The sequence below is a fragment of the Carcharhinus amblyrhynchos genome, chromosome 33, assembly GCF_965287045.1.
Source record: "Carcharhinus amblyrhynchos chromosome 33, sCarAmb.v2.hapA, whole genome shotgun sequence".
NCBI lineage: Eukaryota > Metazoa > Chordata > Chondrichthyes > Carcharhiniformes > Carcharhinidae > Carcharhinus > Carcharhinus amblyrhynchos.
This window is the reverse complement of record NC_137356.1, coordinates 10,030,677-10,056,675: the sequence shown is the minus strand read 5'-3', so window position 1 is coordinate 10,056,675 and position 25,999 is coordinate 10,030,677. Positions and strand designations below refer to the sequence as shown.

General features: G+C 49.1%; 1 protein-coding gene across 2 annotated transcripts; it reads left to right on the top strand.

The window, feature by feature from the left end:
• The first annotated feature begins 7,311 nt into the window (after window positions 1–7,311).
• epor (erythropoietin receptor) lies at window positions 7,312–25,799 on the top strand. 2 transcript variants are annotated; one of them, XM_080216538.1, is made up of 8 exons: window positions 7,312–7,429; window positions 15,834–15,969; window positions 17,375–17,550; window positions 18,809–18,960; window positions 19,932–20,085; window positions 22,118–22,205; window positions 23,745–23,832; window positions 24,054–25,799. In XM_080216538.1, exons 1-8 carry the CDS (start codon window positions 7,330–7,332, stop codon window positions 24,864–24,866), a joined length of 1,707 nt encoding a protein of 568 aa, XP_080072664.1. In that variant the 5' UTR covers window positions 7,312–7,329; the 3' UTR covers window positions 24,867–25,799. The 2 variants fall into 2 exon arrangements, with proteins under 2 accessions (XP_080072664.1, XP_080072663.1); XM_080216537.1 differs by lacking the exon at window positions 7,312–7,429 and adding an exon at window positions 14,784–14,819.
• The last annotated feature ends 200 nt before the right edge of the window (window positions 25,800–25,999 follow it).

The window sequence follows — 25,999 nt, the reverse complement described above, 5'->3', positions numbered from 1 at the left end:
AATCGAACACAACGCAGAGGAAACATGAAGGATAGACAGTGACCAGAATTGAACTCAGATCCCTGGCACTGTGAGGCAGCAATGCCAACCACTGTATCACCGTGCCACCTTAATATCTCCTTATTGGCTGTGGTGTCAAATTTTGTTTGCTAACCATATTGCCAATCACCCGAAGATGCTTATCAAAGGCGCTATATGAATGTAAGTCATTGTTGTTGCCTCCATTGTAGGTAAATGATGAGGTGCCTTTACTCTGAAAACAATATCTGGAGAGAACAGCTGGGGCATTGTGATAAACATCCTCGAAAACCGACACATCCAGTATCTTGTCACATCGCACACTGCCTTTTATCTAACTTCCTTTCATCCGCCCTTTTCCCTTTCTTTTTCTTCCGAATAATTAATCGTTGCAAATCTCCCATGAAGTGCCTTCGCCCAGCACACTATATTGTTTCCCTTTCTAAGATCGGCCAATGTTGAAGATTGCCCACCATTCAGATCCCGAGAGCAGATAGCTGGCTGGCTGGTGAGGGACAAGTGTTGACAGTGCCCTGTTCCCTTTCACTTGATAGAGTCGAAGAGGTTTACAGCATGGAAACAGGCCCTTCGGCCCAACTTGTCCATGCTGCCATGTTTTTACCACTAAGCTAGTCCCAATTGTCCGCCTTTGGACCATATCCTTTTATCCCCATCTTACCCATGTAACTGCCTAAATGCTTCTTAAAAGACAAAATTGTACCCACCTCTACCCCTGGCAGCTTGGTCCAGACACTCACCACCCTCTGTGTGAATAAATTGTCCCTCTGGACCCTTTATTATCTCTCCCTCTCACCTTAAACCTATGCCCTTTAGTTTTAGACTCCCCTACCTTTGGGAAAAGATATTGACTATCTAGCTGATCTGTGCCCCTCATCATTTTATTGACCTCTCTAAGATCACCCCTCAGCCTCCTACGCTCCAGAGAAAAAAGTCCCAGTCTATCCAGCCTCTCCTTATAACTCAAACCATCAAGTCCCAGTAGCATCCTAGTAAATTTCTTCTGCACTCTTTCCAGTTTAATAATATCCTTCATGCTCTGATAAAGGGTCATCTGGATTCGAAAAATCAACTCTTTTCCCTCCTTACAGATGCTACCAGACCTGCTGAGATTTTCCAGCATTTTCTGTTTTGGTTTCAGATTCCAGCATCTGCAGTAATTTGCTTTTATCCTTCATGTTTGATTTGATTTGATTTATTATTGTCACATGTATACAGTGAAAAGTATTGTTTCTTGCGCATTATACAGACAAAGCATACCGTTCATAGAGAAGGAAACAAGAGAGTGCAGAATGCTAGGATGTAGAGACAAATCAGCTTAATGCAAAAGTCTGACGGCAGCAGGGAAGAAACTGTTCTTAAGTCAGCTGGTATGTGATCTCAGACTTTTGTGCCTTTTACCAGACAGAAGAAGGTGGAAGAGAGAATGTCTGGGGTGTGTGGGGTCCTTAATTATGCTGGCTGCTTTTCTGGGGCAGGGGAAAGACAGAGTCAATGGATGGAAGGCTGGTTTGCGTGATGGATTGGGCTACATTCACGACCTTTTGTAGTTTCTTGAAGTCTTGGGCAGAGCAGGAGACATACCAAGGTATGACACAACATTCTTTCTGGTTGTATCACAGCTTGGTGTAGCTCCTGCTCTGCCCAAGACAGCAAGAAATTACAAAAGGTCATGAATGTAGCCCAATCCAGAGAGTCAACCACATTGCTTTGGAGTCACATATAGGCCAGACCAGGTAAAGACAGCCAATTTCCATCCCTTGAGGAACCAGATGGGTTTTTCCACCAATGGTTCCATAGCTATTAGTATTTTCGTAATTCCAGATATTTTTCAGTGGATTCAAATTCCATCTTCTGCCATGGTGGGATTCGAACCCGGGTCCCCAGAACATTAGCTGAGTTTCTGGATTAATAATCTAGCGATAATACCACTAGGCCATTGCCTCTACTTGCTACTTTTGCCTCATGGCAGATTGTCCAATATCCAATATTAAATTAAATTGTTTGATCTAATCTATGTTTCAGATTAACTCTTATCCTACTTTAATAACATTGTGCCGCACTTGGCAAAAGAAATGAATCTCAATAAAGTTTTTAAAATATTTTATTTATTTTTTATTTACCCAGTCACGGGATGTGGGCATCATTGGTTATGTCAATTTTGATTGCCCATCTCTAATTGCCCTTTGAGAAGGTGATGATGAGCTGCCTTCTTGAACCCACTGCAATCTATGTTGTGTAGGTACACCCACAGTACTGTTAGAACAAAGAACATCCCAGCACAGGAACAGGCCCTTTCGCCCTCCAAGCCTGCACCGACCATACTGCCCACCTGAACTACAACCCCCTACCCTCCCGGGGACCATATCCCTCTATTCCCACACTATCCATGTATTTGTCAAGATGCCCCTTAAAAGTCACCATCGTATCTGCTTCCACTACGTCCCCTGGCAGTGAGTTCCTGGCACCCACCACCTTCTGTGTGAAAAATCTTGCAGTATGATGTCTCACAACACCAGATTAAAGTCCACCAGTTTATTTGATAGTAAACCCACAAGCTTGTGAGACTTCTTACTGTGTTTACCCCAGTCCAATGCCGGCATCTCCACGTTAAAAAATCTTGCCTCATACATCTCCTTAAACCTTGCCCCTTGCACCTTAAACCTGTGCCCCCTAGTAATTGACTCTTCCACCCTGGGAGAAGGCTTCTGACTATCCACTCTGTCCATGCCTCTCATAATCTTATAGACTTCTATCAGGTCTCCCCTCAACCTCCATCATTCCAGTGAGAACAAACAAAGTTTCTTCAACCTCTCCTCATAGCTAATATTCTCCATACCAGGCAACATCCTGGTAAATCTTTTCTGTACCCACTCCAAAGCCTCCACATCCTTCTGGTAGCGTGGCGACCAGAAGCGAACACTATATTCCAGATGGGGCTTTCTATAGAGCTGCAGCATGACTTGCCAATTTTTAACCTCAGTGCCCCGGCCGATGAAGGCAAGCATGCCGTATGCCTTCTTGACTCCCTTCTCCACCTGCATTGCCACTTTCAGTGACCTGTGTACCTGCACACCCAGATCCTTTTGCCTATCAATAAAGATTCTGCCATTACTATATATTTTTAGTGAGGGAGTTCCAGGATTTTGACCCAACAAAAGTGAAGGAACGGCCGATATAATTCAGGGATGGTGAGTGGCTTAGAGGGGAATTTGCAGATGGTGGCGTTTCCATGTATCTGTTGCCCTTGTCCTTCTGGATGGTAGCAGTTGTGCATTTGGATGGTGCTGCCTAAGGAGCCTTGGTAAGTTGCTGCAGTGCATCTCGTAGATGGCATACACTGCTGCCATTGTGCTTGGTGCCGGAAGGGGTGAAGATTTCGGGTGGGGGGTGGATGGTGTGCCAATTAGATGGGCTATAACATCTTCATAGCTACCTGTTGATTGACGGTGTGAGGGTAGGGGGGAGGAATGTGAGAGGGCAGCAGATATTTAACTAGATCATCTCAAATTAATGGGGCTGCTGGTTCTTAAGAACATTTGGGTGACTTTTGTACTGCCAAATGTCTATGAAGTGTTGGTAGAGAGTGCAGAGAAGGCAAATTCAATACCTTTCAAAAAGCGAATCTGATTATCACCTGAGCAGACAAAGCATGCAGGTCGGCAGGGGAAAAGGGCTGAGGATTGGGACTAGCTTACAAGCTCTCGCAGAGAACCAGGAGGGAGCTGACGGGCTGAGTGGCATCTCTCTGTGTGCCATAACCATTCTGCGATTCCCTGCTTGTGCTGAATGTGCTGCGTGCGGGAACCCCTCACTATCAGCGAGGACTATCAGCGAGCGCAGGCACAGTCCTCAAACATCTTATCTCAAACGCCTTTCGAATTATCAAGAACAACTTTCTCTTCCCGCCGCCCCCTCTACCCTCCTCGAGATAAACAGCTTCCTGCCTTTCAAGTCATTGCCTTTGCCACAGAGTGGAGTTCAGTTGTTTTCTCTCTGTTTTGTTGGCCTTGAGGGGACGGAGTGTCTGAGACACTCTCAATCGAAGTCGAATTTTGAAGGCCTAAGCTTAACGGACATTATAACCAACTTCGGGACAATGAGAACTCACAAAGGTTCCTTGCCATTGAGGCTGCCAGCAAAGATATCCTTCTTCTTAACCAGCAGGGCAACACTCTGCCAACTGGAACATAAGCAAAGGTCCATTCAGTCCCATTCAATAAAATCTTGGCTTATCTCCATGTTCATTTTATTTATTAGTGTCACAAGTAGGCTTATATTAACACCACAACGAAGTTACTGTGAAAATCCCCTAGTCGCCACACCCCGGCGCCTGTTCGGGCACACTGAGGGAGAATTTAGCATGGCCGATGCACCCTAACCAGCAGGTCTTTGGACTATGGGAGCACTTGGAGGAAACCCATGCAGACATGAGGAGAACATGCATACTCCACACAGACTGTGACCCCAACTGGGAATTGAACCCCAGGTCCCTGTCACTGAGGCAGCAGTGCTAACCACTGTGCCACCATGCCACCCCACATGTTAGATGTGGGCAAAGTTCAATAGCTAGGTTATATTTATGAGGCTAGAATTTGACCAGCAATATGCCAGACACGGAATGGCACCGAGTTAGATCTCAATGATTGGAAAGTCCAGTAGAAGTTAAGTTATTTATATGTTTTTAAACAGCAAGTAAGTTAAACGTTTTTTAAAATGTTTATTCATTAGTCACAAGTAGGCTTATATTAATGCTGCAATGAAGTTAATGTGAAAAATCCCTTAGTCACCACACTCTGGCGCCTGTTCAGGTACACTGAGGGAGAATTTAGCACGGCCAATGAACCTAACCAGCACGTCTTTCGGAGGAAACCAGAGCACCTGGAGAAAACCCATGCAGACATGGGGAGAACATGCAGACTTCACACAGACAGTGACCCAAGCCAGGAATCGAACCCAGGTCCCTTGTGCTGCGAGGCAGCAGTGCTAATCACTGTGCCATCGTTCATAGTGCAGAGCATCCTTCCCTAACTTAAATTGTTTTAAAATTTTCAATTGATTCCCCGGCTCAATGACTTTTTTGGGTGGGGAGAAAATTCTAGATTTCCCCTATTTGTGAAGTGGTTCTTCCTGATATCACCCCTGGGTTCCTCAGGTCAAACTTTAAGGTTATGTCCTTTCACTTTGGATTTCGCCTCCTTCCCTGCCCCCACCGTTTCTTCCTGTTTCCCCCGCCCCTCCCATCAATTCCTTGAATCATCTTGAACATCTCAGCTAGAATCCTACAGTGCAGAAGGAGGCCATTCAGCCCATCAGGTCTGCACCAACCACAATCTCACCCAAGCCCCATCCCCATATCCCCATGCATCCTTGCTAGTCCCCCTGACACTAAGGGGCAATTTTTTAACATGGCCAATCCACCTCACCTTTGGACTACTTACACTTAATCTTCAATTTGACAGTATTACGCATATCTTCATAATTTAACTCCTACCTGTCTTGGTCCCTCCACACCAATGCTATAGTTCAGAAAGCCCACCAATGCCACTACTTTCTCAGAAGGCTAAGGAAATTTGGCATGTCCACTACAACTCTCACCAACTTTTACAGATGCACCATAGAAAGCATCCTTTCTGGTTGTATCACAGCTTGGTATGGGCTCCTGCTCTGCCCAAGACTGCAAGAAACTACAAAGGGTTGTGAACGTAGCCCAATCCATCACGCAAACCAACCTCCCATCCATTGACTCTGTCTACACTTCCCGCTGTCTTGGAAAAGCAGCCAACATAATTAAGGACCCCACCCAGCCCGGACATTCTCTCTTCCACCTTTCTCCATCGGGAGAAAGATACAAAAGTCTGAGATCGTGTACCAGCCAACTCCAGAACAGCTTCTTCCCTGCTGCTGTCAGACTTTTGAATGGACTTACCTTGCATTAAGTTGATCTTTCTCTACACCTAGGTGTGACTGTAACACTACATTCTGCACTCTCTCCTTTCCTTCTCCCCTATGTACTCTATGAATGGTAAGCTTTGTCCGTACAAAGTACAAGAAAAAGTGGGTGAGATACTCCGACCTTCCAGCCGCGTGTTTCCAGCTGGGGGGAGGTGGCGCGTTGTGATGGGATTCTCCAGTCCCGCTGCTGTCAATGGGAATTCCCACTGAGTCACAGTAAAATTCCCCTTGTCGCCACACTCTGGTGCCTGTTCTGAGGAAGAATTTAGCACGGCCAATGCACCCAACCCACACATCTTTGGACAGTGGGAGGAAACTGGAGCACCCGGAGGAAACCCACGTAGACACGGGGAGAACGTGCAAACTCCATACAGAGAGTGACACAAGTGACCGGGATGGCACGATGGCACAGTGGTTAGCCCTGCTGTCTCACAGCGTCAGGGACCCAGGTTCAAGTCCCGGCTTGGGCCACTGTGGAGACTGCATGTTCTCCCCGTGTCTGCGTGGGTTTCCTCTGCTCCGGTTTCCTCCCACAGTCCAAAAGACGTGCTGGTTAGGGTGCATTGGCCGTGCTAAATTCTCCCTCAGTGTAACCTGAACAAGTGCAGGAGTGCTGCGACCAGGGGATTTTCACAGTAACTTCATTGCAGTGTTAATGTAAGCCTACTTGCGATACGAATAAATAACCTTTAGCTGGGAATCAAACGCAGGTCCTGGCACCCTAACCAGCATGTCTTTCGGACTGTTTTGTGGAAACTGGAGCACGAGGAGGAAACACACAGACACAGGGGAGAAAGTTCAGACTCTGCGCAGACAGTGACCCAAACCAGAGAATCGAAGCCGGGTCCCTGGAGCTGCGAGGCGGCAGCGCTAACCCACTGTGCCGGACCTGCAAGTAGGGTGCAAGGTGATCGACCCCACAATCAGGGAACCGCGACTACACCTCGGAGATATTTCGGCGGTGGCGTCACGCTTTTGGGGCATCCCGAGGCGACGAGGGACACCAGCTTGTGCGATACAGAAAGAAGGGTTTGAGAAGTGTAACCAATCGCCTTGACCTCCAACCGAGACGAGGACTGGCTTGTCCTATCGTGTTGGGCTTTACCACTGTGGGAGGGAGTTGAGGCTGTTTTCGAAGGAGAGTTTGGTAATAGACTGGGAGTGACACAACCCTTTCCGCGCTCTCCCCCACCCCCCTCGCCCCTCCCCCACCCCCTGCCAGATCTCGTAAGATTTGCAAAGCAGCCTCACGTCGGTGGTGTGTGTTTACTTGGCTTCAGAGCACTCGCAGGAGCTATCGGGCACACTGTACTTTCGCCACCGGGGAAACCTCGCACCATGACCCATCCCCGCAGTCAGCGCAAAATAGGATCCTACTTCGTCATGCTGAGTGCTGCAGCTTTCCTGAAGGCAGGATCGTTGAGCTTGGAAGAAAAAAGTAAGGAATTTTCCTGTTTGTTACTGTGCCTCTCAGTCGCAAGTCTGTGCACAGACTGGACTTAGACTGGGGACGAATCGAAGAACAGCCTGGAGGGGCTTAAGAGTCGACTCCTGCCTTCTTCGATTGAGTTGAAGGAAGGTATAATTTTTGCCCATTTGTATTGAGATAAAATTTGTGAGCGAGAGACACCTGTTGCCTGGGGAACGGAGCCCTCTGTAACCACTGTGAACCCATCCTTACCCCCTCAGCGTGTGACAACTCCCCTGCGGAAGATTTACGGCATAAGTATTTCAATATCCCGATCCAGAATTATGTTGTTGATCCGTAGTTGTGTAGCTAAACGACCCCCACAATCCATTCATTTTGTTTTGTCGTTGACTAATGGTAGCACAGTGGGTTAGCACTGCTGCTTCACAGCTCCAGGATCCTGGGTTCGATTCTTGGCTCGGGTCACTGTCTGTGTGGCGTTTGCACATTCTCTTTGTGTCTGCGTGGGTTTCCTCCGGGTGCTCCAGATTCCTCCCACTGTCCAAAGATGTGTGGGTTAGGTTGATTGGCTGTGCTAAGAAATTGCCCCTTAGTGTCCAGGGTAGCGGAGGTTAGAGGGATTAGTGGGTATAATATGTAGGGATATGGGGATAGGGCCTGGGTGGGATTGTGTTCGGTGCAGACTCGATGGGCCGAAGGGACTCTTTCTGCACTGTAGGGTTCTATGTGACTGATCCCAGACATGGATTTATTGGAATTTGTACAAATTCTTTTGCGCAATTTGGGCTAGGTTATTGCCTGTTCCGAGTTGCCCCTTGTGAAGGTGGTGGTGAGGTGCCTACACCACAAGACCTGTGGTGTAGGTACACCCACGGTGCTGTTAGGGAGGATGTTCCAGGATTTTGAACCAAGCGAAGGAGCAGCCGATATATTTCCAAGTCAGATCGAGGAGAGGTTTTGGAGGGGGACTTGTAGATCATCTACAAGATCAAGATCACCAATCCTGTAGATTAGTGGGCGGCACGGTAGCACAGTGGTTAGCACTGCTGCTTCACAGCTCCGGGGACCTGGGTTCGATTCCCAGCTTGGGTCACTGTCTATGTGGAGTTTGCACATTCTCCTCGTGTCTGTGTGGGTTTCCTCCGGGTGCTCGGGTTTCCTCCCACAGTCCAAACACGTGTGGGTTAGGTTGATTGGCCATGCTAAGAAATTGCCCCTTAATGTCCAGGGATGTGTAGGTAAGAGGGATTAGCAGGTAAAATATATGGGGATAGGGCCTGGGTGGTTGGTACAGACTTGATGGGCCAAAGGGCCTCTTTTTGCACTGTAGGCTTCTGTGATTCTATGATCATGATTTCTTGTGCATCTGCTGCCCCTCTAGGTGGTAGAGGTGGTGAGTTTGGAAGGCACCGTCAAAGGAACCTTGTTGCAGTGCATCTTGTAGATGGTACTCAGGGCTGCCACGGTGTGTCGGTGGTGGAAGGAGTGGATGATTGTGGGCGGAGTGACAATCAAGCAGGGCTGCTTTGTCCTGGATGGTGTTGAGTTTCTTAAGTGTTGTTGGGAGCTGCACCCATCCAGGCGAGTGGAGAGTCTTCCATTACACTCCTGACTAGAGTCACAGATGTTTGCAGCATAGAAACAGGCCCTTGGGCCCAAATTGTCAATGCCTCCCACTTTTTATCACTAAGCTATTCCCAACTGCCCACAGTTGGCCTATATCCATCTTACTTGTACTTTGTAGATGGTGGACAGGCTTTGCAGCATCAGGAGGTGAGTTTTAAGGCAAAGAGATAGATTTTTGAACAGTAAAGGAATTAAGGGTTATAGTGAGCGAGAGGGTAAGCGGGGCTGAGTCCATGATAAGATCAGCCGTGATCTTATTGAATGGCGGAGCAGGCTCGAGGGGGCAGATGGGCCTACTCCTGCTCCTAGTTCTTATGATCTTACTCATTGCAGTATTGTATTCTCACTGCTAGTGAGCCACAGTACAACATTTAGTTTAGTTTCTGGTCAATCCCCCCCGGGATGTTGATGGTGGGGGATTTAGTGATGATAATGATGTTGAATGTCAAGGGTTAGATTCTCTCAAGTTGGAGACGGTCATCGCCAGGCCCTTGTGTGGTTGGACTGTCACTTTCCCAGTTAGCCGCCCGAGCAATTATGTGGCACAATCTGGGTGGATGAGAGGACAGCTCCGGGCATTATAGAAAATCATAGAATCCCTACAGTGCAGAAGGAGGCCATTTGGCCCATCGAATCTGTGCTGACCACAATCCCACCCAGGCCCTACCCCCATATCCCTACATATTTACCCACTAATCCCTCTAACCTATGCATCTAAGGGGCAATCTTTAGCATGGCCGGTCAACCTAACCCGCACATCTTTGGACTGTGGAGGAAACCGGAGCACCCAGAGGAAACCCGCGCAGACACGAGGAGAATGTGCAAACTCCACACAGACAGTGACCCGAGCCGGGAATCGAACCCAGGTCCCTGGAGCTGTGAAGCAGCAGCGCTAACCACTGTGCCACCGTGTCAAGAGCTATAGACACTGTTGACACAAAGACCCTGCAAAAGAGGAATTTGAATCACTCTGGGCATCTGGGGCATTGCTAGGACCTCGCTGGTGTGCCCTGGCAAGGGGGTGAGTGAGGGTGGGTGAGAGGCTGGTCTGAGAGGCCAGTGGGGGGAGGGTAAAGGGACAAGTATAGCCACGGGGGGGCGGGGGGGGGTTAATGGTGCCTTCAATATGCCTAAGGGTACCCACAATAGAGATTCCCCACCCTCACCAGCCATTGAAGTTAAGACTAACAGCTCAAGCTACTGGGCTTCCTGCATGGCTGGGGGCCTTCCCCAGCCACAGGGGGTGGGGGCAGGATGAGAGACCTTCAAATGGCCCTCAATTGACCATCTCAGGGTTGCAGTAGGCCCGAGGGGTGGATGGGCTGTTTAATTCCTCCCTTGACTCCTGTTGAATTTCAGTCAGGTCATGGGGGGGCGGGGGGGGGGGGGGGGGGGGGGGGGGGTGGAGGGGAGTGGGGGTGGGGGAAGTAGGATAGATGGCGGAAAAGCTGCCAGCCTGTATTTTAGCGGACTCACCCCCTCCTCTCACTAGCCCCCTCCCCCACCAAACCCTTAAACCTGTCGAGGGGGGAGTGTCAAACCTCTTCCAGAGGACTGAGGTGATGGGGAAGTTAGACATAGACATAGAATTCCCTACAGTACAGAAGGAGGCCATTTGGCCCATCAAGTCTGCACCGACCACAATGCCACCTAGGCCCTATCCTCATCACCCCACATATTTACCCTAGCTGGTCTCCCTGATACTAAGGGGTGATTTTAGCCTGGCCAATTCATCTAATCTGCACATCTTTGAACTGTGAGGGGAAACCAGAGCCCCCGGAGGAAACCCATGCAAACACGAGGAGAACGTGCAAACTCCACACAGACAGTGACCCGAGGCCGGAATCGAACCCAGGTCCCTGGCGCTGTGAGAGCGCCAACCACTGTGCCACAGTTGCCTGCTCCCTGCTCCACTCCTTCCTGCTCTGGGCCCCGCCACCCCTATGAGGGAGCAGGAAGAACGACAGTGTGTGATGCGCTTGCCACGGTTGAATAGCTGGTTAGCTGTGAGTTTAAGTAGAGTCGCAAATAATGGCTGGTGAGCAATGTAGTGGAAGGTGGGGGTGGGGGAGAGGAGCGGATGGCGGGGGTGGTGTGAGGTGCATCAGAGAGAATGGGAGGCCACTGATAGTTGGGCGGGAGAGGTCACTTGAGGTTGCATTCGCTAACCTTGGCCAGCCAGGTGAGGGGAGAATCGGTCATGTTGACCTGTCCTGGTCAATGGCAGTTTGAATGGTGGGCAATGATTGTAAAAGCAGCCAGAAAACAGTAAAACTTGGGAAATGCCTGGTATTGTCTCGACCTGTTCCTCAGAACGGCACTCCAGTTCAGACAAGTATCAGGCATTTCCAAATTTTACTGACATTTCTTTCTGAGAAATTATATGTGCGTTGAAGCAAAACAAATTTAACCAGGCTATGGATATTATTTTTTAATTTATTCACGGGTCATGGGCATCGCTGGTTGGGCCAGCATTTATTGCCCATCCCTAGTTGCCCAAGGGCAGTTGGGTGACAACCACATTGCTGTGGCTCTGGAGTCACATGTAGGCCAGACCAGGTAAGGACGGCAGATTTCCTTCCCTAAAGTGAAACCAGATGGGTTTTTTCCAACAATGGTTTCATCAGTGGATTCTTAATTCCAGATTTGTTTTATAATTGAATTCAAATTCCACCATCTGCCGTGGCGGGATTCGAACCCGGGTCCCCAAAACATTTCTGGATTAATAGTCCAGCGATAATAACACTCGGCCATTGCCTCCCCTGTTGGGTTGGTTATACAGGTTGAGCTGAGTTTTCTGGATTAATATTCTAGCGATTAAAGAGTGGCACGGCGGCACAGTGGTTAGCACTGCTGCCTCACAGTGCCAGGGACCTGGGCTCGATTCCCGGCTTGGGTCACTGTCTTTGCATGTTCTCCCCGTGTCTGCGTGGGTTTCCTCCAGGTGCTCCGGTTTCCTCCCACAGTACAAAGATGTGCGGGTTGGGTTGCTTGGCCATGCTAAATTGCCCTTTAGTGTCAGAGTTATGAGGATAGGGCCTGGGTGGGATTGTGGTCAGTATGGACTTGATGGGCCGAGTGACCTCCTTCTGCACTGTAGGGACTCTGTGATAATAATATCTGGACGTTACTTCCCCTGTTGGATTGGTAAGACAGAGGTATACAGATTGGTATGTTAGCTGAGTTTCTGTATTAATAGTCTTGTGATAATATCACTATGCCATTGCATCCTTGCTGCATTGGTATAGGGTGCCAACATGGGGTTAGAATCGTAGAAACCTCTACAGTACAGAAAGAGGCCATTCGGCCCATTGAGTCTGCACCGACCACAATCCCACCCAGGCCCCACATCCCTACATATTTACCCACTAACCCACACGCCTCAGGACACTAAGGGGCAATTTTAGCATGGCCAATCAACCTAACCCGCACATCTTTGGACTGTGGGAGGAAACGGGAGCACCTGGAGAAAACCCACGCAGACACAAGGACAATGTGCAACAGACTGTGACCTGAGCCGGGAATCGAACCCAGGTCCCTGGAGCTGTGAAGCAGCAGTGCTAACCACTGTGCTACCGTGCCGCCCCAACCAGGAATTAAGAACAGAAAGAAAAAGTTTGATGGGGCTGAATGGCCTCCTGTACTGATCTGACTCTGCATAATTCCTTGAACGAGCTGCTTAAACATCTACGTCCCGCGGTTAAGCTGGGTATACTCGAGCAAGGTTCACCTTTGGTCAGTGAGCCACTCGCGTTTATCCAACCCTGCTGCATTTTACTCCGAAGAGCGGTTGTAAAATCCAACTTTTGTTGTTTTCCTTCTCCGGAGGGAAAAAAGACTTGGAATCTCGTTGGTCACCGTTTGGGTTTGCAAAAAAACAGTTCTGTTTTGTTCAGGTGCCTCGAGATAACATTCCTTAAGGAACACTGTCAGTTGTTTGTCAGATGGCTTGTGAGCAGCGATGTTAGGAGAACATCTTATCTTTCCAAACATGTGTCTCGATAGATGGGGCCAAGACTAAGGCATTTGAGTGGGGTGCTGTAATTTATTGGTTCAATGCACATGGCTGGGGAAGATTAGCCCTCCGTCCCGACTTCTTTCAAGAAACCACGTAAACCAGCCATTAACATAAATAATAACATGCTGAAAAATCTCGGCAGGGCTGACGGCATCGGTGGAGAGAGAAATAGAGCCCACATTTCGAGTCTGGATGACTGTCCGTCAGAGTCCCCTCCTCTAAACGTAAAACTTTGGGTGGGGCTTTTACAACTCAAAATCCCGCCTGAGGTCAACGCACCTTTCTATGGTCCGTCCCTCGCCCGCTCCGGTTCCCATGGGGGGGGGGGGCAGTAAAATTCCAGCCGTCGTCTCCGTTCCCTCCCCACAGATGCCGTCAGACCTGCTGAGATTTTCCAGCATTTTTAGTTTTTGATTCCAGCATCCCCAGTTTTTTGCACCAACGTAGAATCGCTACAGGAGGCCATTCGGCCCATCGAGTCTGCACCAATCACAATCCGACCCAGGCCCTATTCCCCTAACCCCACACGTCTACCCTGCTAACCCCCTCCCTGACACTAGAGTCAATTTAGCATGGCCAACAAACCTAACCCACACATCTTTGGACATTAACACAAACAGGCTCCCTCTTCTGAACCTTCTGGGCCTCAAGGTGTTTGAGACGGGACGTTAAACTGTCTTGGATGCTTTTGGATCGAAGGGGAGATATTTGGGGGCAATCCAGAGAAGGTTCACTAGGTTGATCCTGGGTATGGAGGGATTTTCTTATGAGGAGAGGTTGACTAGGTTGGATCTGGACTCATTGGAGTTTAGAAGAATGAGAGGCGACCTTACTGAGGTAGATTGGATTCTCAGCAGGCTTGGACAGGGTCAATGCTGAGATGTGGTTCCCCTTGTGGGAGAGTCTGGGACCAAAGGGTAAAATCAGAGTAAGAGGGTCACCCATTGATGGGGAGGAATTTCTTCTCTCAGAGGGTAGTGAATCTAAGTTTAAGTTATTTACTTATTATTTTGGAGCGGCTTGGCAGCTCATTTGGAGGTCTTCTATCTTCGGGGCAGCACCCACCTGGTTGGTAACCTGGAGGCTGTGAAACCATGAAGGTGCCACCCCAGCTTCAGATAGAATCATTGGTGAGAAACAAAGGAGCCAGATCGTCTACGTGGGCAGAGTGAAAGGAGGGGAGGGGATGTCTTCCTATCTTTTTATTCATTTGTGGGACATGGGCCTCACTGGCTGGGCCAGCATTTATTGCCCATCCCTAGTTGCCTGAGAGTCAACCACCTTGCTGTGGCTCTGGAGTCACATGTAGGCCAGACCGGGTAAGAATGGCAGATTTCCTTCCCTAAGGGGACCAGATACGTTTTTCCGATAATGGTTTCCTGGTCATCAGTAGATTCTCAATTCCAGATATTTTGTTTCACTGAATTCAAATTCCACCACTCTCCAGACATTATTCGGCCAACACATCCATCCCATTTGTAGGCGGCACGGTGGCATAGTGGTTAGCACTTCTGCCTCGCAGCGCCAGGGACCTGGGTGCGATTCCCGCCTTGGGTCACTGTCTGTGTGGAGCCTGCACGTTCTCCCCCGTGTCTGCGTGGGTTTCCTCCGGGTGCTCTGGTTTCCTCCCACAGTCTGAAAGATGCCCTGGTTAGGGTGCGTTGGCCAGGCTGAATTCTACCTTGGTGTACCTGAACAGGTGCCTGAGTGTGGTGACCAGAGAGATTTTCACAGTAACTTCATTGCAGTGTTAAAGTAAGCCTTACTTGTGACATTAATAAATAAATGTGTCCCCATGTGTATGTATACACACATTTGTGCACATGCATGTATGTATGTATGTGTATGTCCGTGTGAGTGCACATGTGTGTGCACGCATGCAGAGGTGTCCATCATACTTTCCTCATTTCTCTTCACATAAAGCACCAATAAATCACAACAGAACATTATTTTCATTTTTTAAAGAATCTACAAAACTATACAAAGGCTAGTCCATTCCTCATTAGGATCAAAGTCAGGAATGTGATTGATATAACTTGGGGTAACTTGACCCCTTTCCCAAGGGCTTTGAACATAACCCAATCCATCACACAAACCAGCCTCCCATCCACTGACTCTGTCTAGACTTCCCGCTGCCTCGGGAAAAGCAGCCAGCATAATCAAGGACCCCACGCACCCCGGACATTCTCTCTTCCACTTTCTTCCATTGGGAAAAAGATACAAAAGTCTGAGGTCACGTACCAACCGACTCAAGAACAGCTTCTTCCCGGCTGCCATCAGGCTCTTCACAGAATTTCTACAGTGGAGAAGGAGGCCATTCGGCCTACTGAACTTCAATCCCACCCAGGCCTTATTCCCGCAACCCTATGCCTTTCTCATCTCAAGATTTGATTTAGAACGATTCAATCCCTACAGTGCAGAAAGAGGCCATTCAACCCATCAAGTCTGCACTGTAGGGACTCTCCAAATGACCATCCCACACAATCCCTCCTTATTCCCATAACCCTATGCATTTACCATGGCTAATCCACCTAACCTGTACATCTATGGACACGAAGAGACAATTTAGCATGGCCAATCCATCTAACCTACACATCTTTGGACCCTAAGGGCAATTTAGCATGGCCAATCCACCTATCGTGCACATCTTTGGACATTAAGGGGCAATTTAGCATGGCCAATCCACATAACCTGCACATCTTTGGACACTAGGGGGCAACTTAGCATGACCTGTTTGGTGTGATTGATGCAATCTCTGTTTCGATCTAGTGCTTCAGGTCGCCGGACTGGGATCGAAACCATTGAACTGCTTCACTCAAACGCTGGAAGACTTCCTTTGCTTTTGGGATGGAAGGGATGGCGGAGGCAACACCAGTGAATACCAGTTGTTCTACCAGTACCTTCAGTATGTCAATAACTAGCCTCTTCCTGATTTCAAGGGATGTGGGTGGGCAGGGCTCAGTATTTGTTACTCAAGTCTAATCGCCCTTCTTGGAAGGGCATCTGGAGTCTAGGCCTAACCAAGTAAGAACAGCAGATTTCCCTTCTCTGAAGGGAGTCATTTGTGAACCAGATGGGCTTTTGAGACACTGATTTTATTAATCCATGGAATGAGGGCATCATTGGCATGGCCAACATTTGTCACCCATATTCATGTTTGCCCATGAACTGAGTCACTCACTTGGCCACTTCAGAAGGGCAGTTAAGAGTCAGCCTCATTGGTCTGGAATCACTTGCAGGCTAGACCGGGTAAGGACAGCAGATTTCCTTCCCTAAAGGACATTGGTGAACCAGATGGATTTTTTGCAACTATTGGCCATGGTCATCATTAGCCTTTTAATTCCAATACAGGGATTCGGGTTTGATTCCCACCTTGGGTCGATGTCCGCGTGGAGTTTGTATGTTCTCCCCAAATCTTTGTGGGTTTCCTCCGGGTGCCCCGGTTACCTCTCACAGTCCAAAGACGTTCAGGTTAGCTGGATTGGGCGTGCTAAATTGCCCCTTAGAATCATAGAATCCCTCCAATGCAGAAGAAGGCCATTTGGATCATCAAATATGCACCAATCACAATCCCACCCAGGCCCTATCGCTGTAATGCCATATATTGACCCCATTAATCTCCTGACGCTAGGGTCAGTTTAGCACAGCCAATCAACGTAACCCGCATATCTTTGGAGGGCGGAAGGAAACCGGAGCACCCGGAGGAAGCCCACACAGACACTGCGAGAACGTGCAAACTGCACACAGACAGTGACCCAAGGCCCGAAGTGAACCCTTGTCCCTGACACTGTGAGGATGCAGTACTAACCACTGTGCCACCGTGCCGCCCAGTGTGATGCAAGTCAACAGAAGGCATGACGGTTGATTTTAATTCTACACCACATTAGAAATCTAAAGAATAAACATGTTAGCAGTGACCAGGTGACGTGGGCACCAAGGTCCATAGGTTGAGAGATGTTCCCTCCCTGGTGTCCTGCCTCCAACTGCAATATCTCCAGCTAAACCTAAGAAAGCTTTGCTACTTTACAAGGACCTCTAGTCGCTAAGCAACCACTATTCCCAACATTTATTCATCACAGCATAACCCTCTCTAAGCACAATAGAATCGCAGATGGAATTGAAACCAACCCCCACACATACAAACACCTTTACCCAGCATGAATCTAACAATAGGTTTTACTCTTCTGGGTAGAGAAACGTTAAATTAGACACAATTAAAACTATTTCTACTCTTTACCAATACAAATATAAAGCCCATAAAACTATCTTTATTTTCCCAACACCTTCCAAAATGTTCCTTAATCCTATAGGGATGATGGAGAGAAGAAAGAATGCTTTCTGTCCATGGAAAGGATTGGCAGCAATATGAGTCGATACATCTGCACATTTCCAACGATAGATGTTTTCTTATTTGCCCCGCTGGAAATCGAGGTGTCATTAAACACTACGATAATGATCAGACAGAACATCTACATCAACAGTGTAGGTGAGTACACCCTCAGAGTTTGCTAAGGTAACGTCAATGGTTTATTGGGTAGCACTCTCACCCTGATTGTATGTTCAAGTCCCACTCGAAAGATATAATCTCGGCTGTTACCCCAGCGCAGTACCGAGGGAGTGCCACACTGTCAGAATTTGCGACTCTCCGATAAGATGTGGAGATAAAAGATTCCATGGAACAAATCAAAGGAGACCAGGAGAATTGCATCTAGAGTCCTGGCCAAATCCCTCCGGCTCACCAAAAATAAGTGACTTGCTCATTATTACTTTTCTCTTTGTGGGACCTTGCTACGTTTCCTACATTACAATGGAGTGACACCGTGGTACAGTGGGATGGCATGGTGGCACAGTGGTTAGCACTGCTGCCTCACAGCGCTAGGGACCCAGATTCGATTCCCGGCTTGTGTCTCTGTTTATGCCGGATCTGCACATTCTCACCGTGTCTGTGTGGGTTTCCTCTGGGTGCTCCAGTTTCCTCCCACAGTCCAAAGATGTGCGGGTTAGGGGGATTGCTCATGCTAAGTTGCCCCTTAGGGTCCCAACATGCCTATGCTAGATGGATTAACCATTCTAAATTGCCCCTTAGTGTCCAAAGATTTGCAGGTTAGGTGGATTGGCCATGCTAAATTGCCCCTCAGTGTCCAAAGATGTGTAGGTTAGATAGATTTGGCCAAGGGAAATGGGGAGGTTATGGGTGGGAACAGGGCCTGGGTAAGAGACTCTGCCAGATGGGACTTGCCCAGGCCCTTTCCCCTGCCCTATCCCCTAATCTCACACATTTATCATGGCTAATCCATCAAACCTACACACCTTTGGACACTAAGGGACAATTTTGCATGACTAATCCACCGAACCCGCACAGTTTTGGAGACTAAGGGGAAATTTAGCATGGTCAATCTGCACATCTTTTGGACTGTGGTGGAAATCGGAGCACCCGGAGGAAACCCACGCAGACACGGGGGGAACGTGCAGACTCCACACAGTCATCCATCTGAGGGTGGAATTGAACCTGGATCCCTGGCGCTGTGAGGCAGCGGTGCTAACCACTATGCCACCCTTACTTGAGAAACATCCACTCTTCTGCAAACGGGTGCCTTGGGATCTCCTTTAACCACCGTGCCGCCATGATCTCATTGGGTGGGCAGAACATGCTGTGGGGGCTGAATGGCCTCCTGCTGTCCCCACGTTCATAGCACAGGGCAGAATAAAGAGCTCACCTTTCACTCTCCTTTCTCTTTTCTCAGTTATTTTAGATCCGCCATCTAACATCACCGTGCAGCGGACTGAGAAACATAACCAGCTTCACGTCAAGTGGTCAGCACCACAGCTGAAGTACCTCGAAAACTCTTTGATGTACGAAGTCAATATTTCTTCAGCCAGTTCCAGTGTACAAAAGGTAAACTGAATCCACCTTTCAGTGCATGGGTCGATGGACCTGCCTCATGAGTCTCAATCAATCCCAAGATGGAGACGGCAATGGTAGCACAGTGATTAGCACTGCTATTTCACAGCTCCAGGGACCTGGGTTCGACTCCTGGCTCGGGTCACTGTCTGTGTGGAGTTTGCACATTCTCCTCGTGTCTGCGTGGGTTTCCTCCCACACTCCAAAGATGTGTAGGTTAGGTGCATTGGCCATGCTAAGTTGCCCCTTATTAGACGTCTATAAAATAATGAGGGGCACAGCTCAGCTAAATAGTCAATATCTTTTCCCAAAGGTAGGGGAGTCTAAAACTAGAGGGCATAGGTTTAAGGTGAGAGGGGAGAGATACAAAAGGGTCCAGAGGGATAATTTTTTCACACAGAGGGTGGTGAGTGTCTGGAATAAGCTGCCAGAGGCAGTACTAGAGTTGGGTACAATTTTGTCTTTCAAAAAGTGTTTAGACAGTTACATGGGTAAGATGGGTATAGAGGGATATGGGCCAAATGTGGGCAATTGGGATTAGCTTAGGGGTTTAAGGGGGCAGCATGGACAAGTTGGGCTGAAGGGCCTGCTTCCATGCTGTAAACCTCTGTGACTCTAGTTCCCGGGATGTGTAGGTTAGAGGGATTAGTGGGGTAAATATGTAGGGTTACGGGGATAGGGCCTGGGTGGGATTGTTGTCTGGGTGCAGACTCGATGGGCCGAATGGCCTCCTTCTGCACTGTAGAGATTCTACGATTCTATGAGTACGGTGAAGGAAGGTGCAGTCAAGGCTTTCGAGAGGGAAATAATCTGCGGTGGTAGAAACTTGTGGGGTTATGGGGAAAAGGTGTAGGTTTACGGGGATAGGGCCTGGGCGCGATTGTTGTCAGTGCAGACCCGATGGGCCGAATGGCCTTTTTGTGCACTGTAAGGATTCTATGATGACCTTCTATCTATCTGTGCAGGTGGAGACCATCAAAAAGAAGACAGAATGCCTCATCGTGGGGCTGAAATCGCAGACCGAGTACCTCATCAGTATTCGTGCCAAGCCTGATGGGATCGCCATTGATGGTTACTGGAGTGCGTGGTCCCAGCCTGTGTCCGCCACTACAGAATCAGGTACTCAAATTCTCATTGCCTTTTCCGCGCAGACATCCTCCACCTTCTGCGGGGCGAGAGTCAAAGTTAAAAGTTAATTTATTAGTCACAAGTAAGACTTACGTTGACACTGCAATGAAGTTACTGTGAAATTCCTTTGGTTGCCACACTCCGGCACCTGTTCGGGTCAACGCAGACCCCCCTCCCCAAGCAGGGAGAACATACAAACTCCACACAGGCAGTGACCCAACCTGGGAATCGAACCCGGGTCCCCGGCATTGTGAGGCAGCAGTGCTAACCGCTGTGCCAGCGTGCCACCCTGATTTACGGAGTGGGATTTCTCCAGTCCAAAGTGCATCATGTGACACTGGGAAGAAACGGATGATGCAAACTCTCTAAATTCCTGCTCCAGAAGTCAAGCTCACCTTCCCCTGTGACATTTAATGGAATTATATCGAGCTTCATAGTATCGCAACAGGCCATTCAGCCCAATAGGTCTATGCCAGCATCGTGGTCCCTACATAGCTTCCTGCCAGGGTTGGGGAGTTACACCTGTGTTGCTTGGTTCTTCAGTCTCAGTTGAATTTGAGTTATTTTTCCAAATATATTTTTCCTCCCCCTGATTCCTTTACTATCTACCCATTTTGCCAACTCCATTCCAGCTTGCCACCCATTGTCAATTCTGAGCCTGTTGGTGAAGTGTAAAACTAGACACCACTTTTCTTGATTTTTGGGTTTATAAGAACATAAGAACATTATTCATGGAATGCACCAGTCCCAGAGGTTTCTCTTTGTAAGTACTACAAATTCTTAACTAAATAATGCCCTTTAGTCAGGGTATCAGAACAATATGTAAACCTACCATGAACAAAGCCCTTGAATACTGGGGGTTAGAGGTTCTTTGCCTTTCTGATGTCAGGAGGGTAGAGAGAAGGATAGAGAGAGAGAGATGAGGGGGGAGAGAGAGAGAGAGAGATGGGGGAACAGAGAGATAGAGTGTGAGAGAATGGAGGAAAAAGAGATGAAGCATAGGAGAGGTGGAATGGCAAGGGAGGGAGAGAGAGAGAGAGAGTGGAGGAGAGGCAAGGACAGAGCGACAGAGAAGAGCTTAGAAAGAGCGAGAGATAAGAGAGAAGGAGAGATGGTGGGGGAGGGGTGCGAGGAGGGCGGGGGAGGGAGCGAGAGATAGCGAGAGAGTGTGTGGTGGACAAAGAGAGAGAGCGGAGGAGAGGTAGAATGGCAGGGAGAGAGAGAGTGAGAGAGGGGAGGATAGATAGAGAGAGATGAGGAGAGGGAAAGAGATGGTGGGGGGTGCAGAGTGAGAGAGCGGGAGAGAGAGAGGTACAGAGAGAGGGAGAGAGAGATAGAGAATGTGTGTGATGGAGAAATGAAGGAGAGGCAGAGGGGCAGGGAGAGAGAGTGGGAGAGAGGAGGATAGATCGAGAGAGAGAGAGAGAGATGAGGGAAAAGAGATGAGGGGGGAGGGAGAGATAGAGAGAGAGAGAAATGAGGGGAGAGAGAGTGAGAGTGGAGGAGAGAAAGAAGGTGGAAGATAGAAAGAGTGGAGGGGAGAGAGAGAGAGAGACAGTGTGGAGAGAGGAAAATAGAATGAGAAAGAGATGAGGAGAGAGAGAGCTGATGGGAGAGTGAGAGAGATAATAGAGGAGAGAAAGTGGAGGAAAGAGAGAGTGAGTGGAGGGGAGATAAAGAGTTTGGAGGAGCAGGAAAGACAGAGAGAGAAAGAGAGAGAGAATGGAAGGGAGAGAGAGCAGGTGGAAGACAGAGGAAACAGCGATGGTGTCTTCATGCAAACCATAATCATGAGGATTATGAGCAGTGCTTACAGTGAGGGGAAGTTTCCTCCTGTGAGAAGCTCCAAATGATCAGCATTACCCTCTGAAACTGTAATGGGCGCCAAAAGCATACTCCTTGAGTGGGTCTCCCTGCGGGGGTGGAGTGGGATGTTGGGGGGATCGTGTTAAAGAAAATTGACGCAGCCTGGAGAAACGCTTGTAGAATCTGTGCTGAGTTCAGGTACTTTTCTGTTCCCCAGACCTGGACCCATTGATTCTCATCCTGTCGCTGATCCTGGTCATGATCGTTCTGTTGCTGTTCCTGACCATCTTTATGACCCACCGCAGGTACTCTATCTTTCCGCCGCGTGTCGCAACTCTGGCACAAGCCAAAAGAACGAATGAAGCGCTCACTGCGTGGGCTCAGTGGGTAAAGGTCGCTTTAGCTTCAGAAGGTTGCGGGTCTAGGAAGTTATCCCAGTATTGGTGCTGCACTGTCGGAGATACTGACTTCCAGGTGAAATCAACGGGATTTTCCATTCCTTCCCTGGCAGCAGAGGTGGTTCATTGGCTGCCAGTGGGATTTTCCAGCCCCACTGGTGTTTTATACAGTTTGCCCGTCGCTGGGTGCTACCTCAAATATAACGCAGACAGCGTGGTGCATGTTCTCCCCTCGTTTTCACCTGGGTTTCCTCTGGGTGCTCCGGTTTCCTCCCACAGTCCCAAAGGCTGGTTAGGTTGATTGGCCGTGTCTCTTAGTGTCAGTGGGACTAACAGGATAAATACGTGGGGATAGGGCCTGGGTGGGATTGGTGCAGACTCGATGGGCTGAATGGCCTCCTTCTGCACTGTCGGGATTCTACTCTGTGAAGTGTGTCAGTGTTCACAAAGGAATTCTTACAATTTCATAGAAATCGTAGCGTGGTGCGCTGTCCGTTTGCCGGCACCACATGTCCAAGGAGCCATCTTCCCAATTCATTTCCCAAAGATCAGAGCTGCCCGCAGCGTAGAACCGATTGGCAGACTCGGCCGGCTGGGTTGGCACATTGCTGTCCAGATGGGAGTCAAGGCCAAATTGCGTGAGAGGGAGAGCAGAAGGTGCAACGAAGGGGCCAAACCTCACCCTATTCGAAAGCGTTTGATGATGGGTGGCACGGTAACACAGTGGTTAGCACTGCTGCTTCACAGCTCCAGGGTCCTGGGTTCGATTCCCGGCTCGGGTCACTGCCTGTGTGGAGTTTGCACATTCTCCTCATGCCTGTGTGGGTTTCCTCCGGGTGCCCCGGTTTCCTCCCACAGCCCAAAGATGTGCGGGTTAGGTTGATTGGCCATGCCAAATTGACCATAGATGCATAGGTTAGAGAGGATTAGTGGGTAAAATATGTATGGATTGGGGGTAGGGCCTGTGGTCAGTGCAGACTCGATGGGCCAAAGGGCCTCTTTCTGCACTGTAGGGTTTCTACGATTTCTATGAAATGGTAAGAATTCCATTGTGAACACTGACACAGTTCATTGAGTAGAATCCCAACAGTGCAGAAGGAGGCCATTTGGCCCATGCACCAACAACAATCCCAGCCAGGCCCTATCCCCACATATTTATCCTGCTAGTCCCACTCACACTAAGAGGCAATTTAGCACGGCCAATCAACCTAACCAGCCTTTCGGACTGTGGGAGGAAACCCACGCAGACATAGAGAGAACGTGCAAATTCCACACAGTGACCCGAGCCGGGAATCGAACCCCGGTCCCTGGTGCTGGGAGGCAGCGGCACTAACCACTGTGCCACCGTGCCACCCTTTGATGATCACAAAGAAATGCAGTAAAATCCTCTGACAGGATCATATTTATCTCACTCCAACACCAACTGGATCTTTTATTCATTTTCAGAATGATAAAGGAAAAGATATGGCCTCTGGTACCCTCTCCTGAGAATATGTTTGATGGATTGTTTACCGTCTACAGAGGAAATTTTCAGGTAAAACTTTATAGCGCATATTCTGGACTCTTTAATTCTTATTGACTTTCTGTTCCAACCCTTGAGATGGCTTCTCTTGTGAAGAATCGAGAATTGGGAGTAATTTGTTGGATGAGGGAGGTGGGCATGGGGAGCGGGAAAGTCTTTTTGAGATGCCTTCGTTCCTCGCCAGCGTCCATCCGCCGGTAACCAAGGGTAACGATCTCGCTTGTCCTTTGCAGGAATGGTTGGGCCGGAGCAGTGGGCAAATTTGGTGGGGCCTGCAGTTCTTCAGCAGTGACGAGCAGGCCACTGCACTGGAGATCTTGTCCGAGGTGAAGACATTCCCGCCGGACCTGGCCAAAGTCAAACATCAGGAAGTCTTCCTGGACGAGCAAGGCTTCCTGTTCTCCGGATCGGAGCCGTTTAAGCTGCGGCGGGAGGACCTGATGGATGAGGGCAAGTGGCTGGATAGAGGGACAGGAACGCCGGATAACACAGAGGCCTACGTGGTCTTGAACCAGAACTTCTTGGCGGGCGTCCCCTTGCTACATCAGGCCCGCAGGTACACTCTGAGCAGCAACGATGTCTCCGATGAAGAGATGCCTTTGCAGTTGCTGTTCGAGAGCTCGAGACTGAGCTCTCAGGAGGAAACATCTTCTGCTGCAGAGGAGGAATCCTCGTGCGGTGACTCAATGTCGCGGCAGTCGTCCCTGTCCAGCGGGATAGAGCAAGGAAGTCCGGTGACGCCAACACGCTTTGACCATGCCAGGGACGACCCTGGTGGACAGTTGCTCTATCTGAATCCTTCGAAGTTTAAGCTGGAGAGAGACAGAACTCATCCTTATCTCCAGATCTCGGACTCCGGCGTTTCGGCCGATTTCAGCATGGTGGACTTTCTGTCCTGTAGGAACGCGGGGGACACGGGAATTTACACAAACCTTTACGGGAGGGAAGATCTCCCAGAGTGCGTACGCGCCTCGAGTTCCGAACCACTGACCAACCCACTTCCTTTCAAAACTTTTGAGAGCAAAAGAGGGGTGACCTGTAGCTAACATCATCTCGGTAGAGACCGGAGGGAATGCATTCCATCAGTTGCTGCAACGGTGAAGCAAATTACCTCGCTGACATGCCAGGGTTCAACACCCTTGACATGCCGGCCTGAAGAGAAGTAAAGGGGCAGGATCTGGATCAGAACCCAAGTCCAAACCCAATCAAAAACTGAGTTGCCTCAGCTCCAGAAGATCGGCGCAGCAAATTTAGAGACGGGGGACTGATAGAGAAGGGCCAGTTCCTTCTTAGAGTCAAAGACTCTTAGAAAGAGTCTTATACCAGGAAGAATTTGAAGATGATCGAGCTTGTGTTCACAGAATCACGGGAAGAGGAGAAGTGACCGGATCAGCAGATTGGGAACATACAGTTCGAAGAAGACATTTATAGAACCTGAAGCCAAACCCTTACCTCTTGTACATTGCTTGCTCGTTCTAACTCCAAATTACAGCGCACAAGTGTTTTAGAAGACTGTGAAGAATCGAGAGGAACATTGGGATGACGTGTTAAGATGTGAATGCCGACCTGATTTTTTTTGTGTGAATGTGAAGGTCCAAGATGGGCTAATGACAAAGATTAAGACTAAGAGTAGGAAACTGAAATTCACCTTGAGGAGCAGCGCAAGGTTTGCCTGCTCATCATCGAGACGCGCAAGGGCTCCAACCCCCATTATGCCACAGTGAGTTGAACTCGGGAAGAGTCACGTGGCCGGAATTCTCCAATCTCGTACACCAGCGAGAACGGGGAATTTGGCGCTCAGCCACAAATGCCACTCGCTGCAGCGGGACTGGAGAATCCCAGCCGCGGGCAAGGGCAGAGAATTCCGGCTGTAATGTCTCCTTTTGAGAACAGAATAAGCAGTTAAGGCAAAAATCTTACTTACTAATCAGGCAACAGTCAGTGCTCCCCTACTGCCCCCCACCACCACTGATGTTTTATTGGGGTTCAACTGGTACCTTAAAACCTCATACACCGCTCCCCCCTCCCCACCCCCCCCACCGCCCCGATCTCCCCCACCAAGTTTCATTACAGACTGTACAGCATTAGCCAGACTGAGTTGAAGTGATGGTAAGGAGTGCATAACTAGCCTCAGGCTCACCTCCTGGCTCTGGTTCAGTGAGTAGAACCACTGCCCTCT